Source organism: Babylonia areolata, chromosome 24 (assembly GCF_041734735.1).
Source record: "Babylonia areolata isolate BAREFJ2019XMU chromosome 24, ASM4173473v1, whole genome shotgun sequence".
Lineage (NCBI taxonomy): Eukaryota > Metazoa > Mollusca > Gastropoda > Neogastropoda > Buccinidae > Babylonia > Babylonia areolata.
In genome coordinates this window covers 40,002,841-40,005,340 of record NC_134899.1, presented here as the reverse complement: position 1 = coordinate 40,005,340, position 2,500 = coordinate 40,002,841, and the positions used below count along the sequence as shown (strand labels likewise).

Genomic DNA, 2,500 nt, shown 5'->3' with positions numbered 1-2,500 from the left:
TCATTTCATGTTTTTTTTCTCTCTTTTTTTCTTTAAGTATCGCTGGAGCGCTTACAGTATATTTCAAATCAAAGGAGAGATATTCATTAATTCATTGAAATATATCAATCACTCTCGCAATGAATTCTCTCCCCTCACCATCAGTCTGGATGTCGAACTTGTCGCTGCCTTCCCCTTGCAGGCGGAGCCGCACCTGGCCTGTCGTGTCGGGGTCGGTCCACCCGACCCGAACCACCGAGGGGTCGCTCTCCTGGTACTCCGGGTAGCTGACGTTGTAGACAGACGGGGAGAAACGGGGTGGAGTGTCGTTGACGTCGCTCACCGTCACCGTCGCCTGACAGAACAGAACATGGTAATGAGAGTGACTCAGGTAAGTCGAATCCATGGTGGAAAGAAAACAGACTCCAGAAAACACACACACACACACACACACACACACACACACACACACACACACACACACACACACACACACACACACACTAACAATCAGAAGTTAAATTTACTTGCACATATCTTCATGGTTTGGACAGAACAGAAAACAAACAACACTGTAATTAGCGGTGACTTCGGGAAGTGGAGTCCACGGTGGAAGAGAAGAAAACAGAAACTGCAGGAAAAAAAGGGGGGGAAAAAAGAAAAAAAAGAAAAGAAAAACCAAACACGACAAATTCCTCACTAACAATCAGAAGTGAAATGTACTTGCATATTTTCATGGATTCATGTTTGGACAGAATGCGAGTGACTACGGGAAGTTGAACCAATGGTAGAAAGAAAATAGAGCCTACCGAAAAAAAAGAAAAGAAAAAAAAACAACAAATTCCAAGCTTAGAATCAAAAATTAAATTTACTTACTTACATATTTTCATGGTTTTACATCATGTTTGGACAGAACAGAAAACAAACAACAGGGGAATGAGAGTGAATGCGCGGAAGCTGAATCAATAGTGGAAAGAAAACAGAACCTACGGAAGAAAAAAAAAATCCTCGCTTTGATCAAAAGTTGAATTTACTTTGCTTATTTTCATGGTTTCACATCATGTATTTGTATTTGTATTTCTTTTTATCACAACAGATTTTTCTGTGTGAAATTCGGGTTGCTCTCCCCAGGGAGAGCGCGTCGCTACACTACAGAGCCACCCTTTTTTTTTTTTTTTTTTTTTCCTGCGTGCAGTTTTATGTTTTTTCCTATCAAAGTGGATTTTTCTGCAGAATTTTGCCAGGAACAACCCTTTTGTTGCCGTGGGTTCTTTTACGTGCGCTAAGTGCATGCTGCACACGGGACCTCGGTTTATCGTCTCATCCGAATGACTAGCGTCCAGACCACCACTCAAGGTCCAGTGGAGGGAGAGAACATATCGGCGGCTGAGCCATGATTTGAACCAGCGCGCTCAGATTCTCTCGCTTCCTACGCGGACGCGTTACCTCTAGGCCATCACTCCACTCCAAGTTGAATCAATGGTGGAAAGAACAACAGAGGCTGCAGAAAACAGAAACAACAACAAATTCCTCAATAAGAATCAAACGTTGAAATGACTTGCATACGTTGTTGGCTTCACGTCATGTTCCTAAGCACAAATGGTGCAGGAAAGTCTTGGGTTGGTAGGGTACTTTCCTGGATCTTTGGTGCTAATGGTGATGGTGTAGACCACCGATTTAGATGTGTGTGTGTGTGTGTGTGTGTCCGTCTGTCTGTCTGTATCTGAGTCTGTGTCTGTGTCTGTGTCTGTGTGAGTGTGTGTCAAAGCGCTCACACACGCGGTTTTGTCGTTACGCATTCATATCGGTGTGAAACATGTTCGAGTTGAATTGAGATAGCGTGAGGGAAAAGGTTGGCAAATGATAACACAGAATACACACACACACACACACACACACACACACACACACACACACACAAAGACGAAGCGAACATGTGAGTTAAACATTTTCCATTTACTGATTAGTTTGCCAGTTCATTTTTTTTTTTGTGTGTTGCACCTTCGCTTCTTCTCTCTTGGTTTAATATTTTACAGTTTTCTGTGTTGTTGATGTGCTTGATCAGAGAAGTTTCGGAACATTAGTAAAAAAAAAAAAGAAGTAAATTCACTCTTTGGAAACAAACAGAAGGTTGTAAATACCGCTTTACTGCACACACACACACACACACAGACACACACACACACACACACACACACACACACCTCCTCCCTTCCACCACCAACCCTTCCATACTCATGCGCCAACGCCCTTCCCTCCACTCATCCACCTCCACCCCACCCCCACTTCACTCCTACACCCCCAGCCCCACCCCCACCCCCACCCCAAACAAAATGCCAGGGGCAGAATGCTGCAGTTTTGACATTTACATTGTGCCATACTTGCAGCTCGGGCAGAAGAGCACGTGCATATCGTATGCACCTTTCACAATATCCGTGACAGCGGCTGCCGGGGGAAAGAACAATAAAAGGGAACCGGCAGAAACAACACTAAGATGACGCACGTCTGCTGTACTCGGTCT

At 44.2% G+C, this 2,500-nt stretch overlaps 1 protein-coding gene across 1 annotated transcript in view; it reads right to left on the bottom strand.

Annotated features, from left to right (window-relative positions):
- Positions 1-2,500, bottom strand: part of LOC143298550 (cadherin-related tumor suppressor-like) — a 240,010-nt gene that overhangs the window by 147,128 nt on the left and 90,382 nt on the right. The window contains exon 2 of the mRNA XM_076611418.1: positions 139-334. Coding sequence (XP_076467533.1) covers positions 139-334 — 196 coding nt within the window. The remainder of the gene's footprint in view (positions 1-138; positions 335-2,500) is intronic.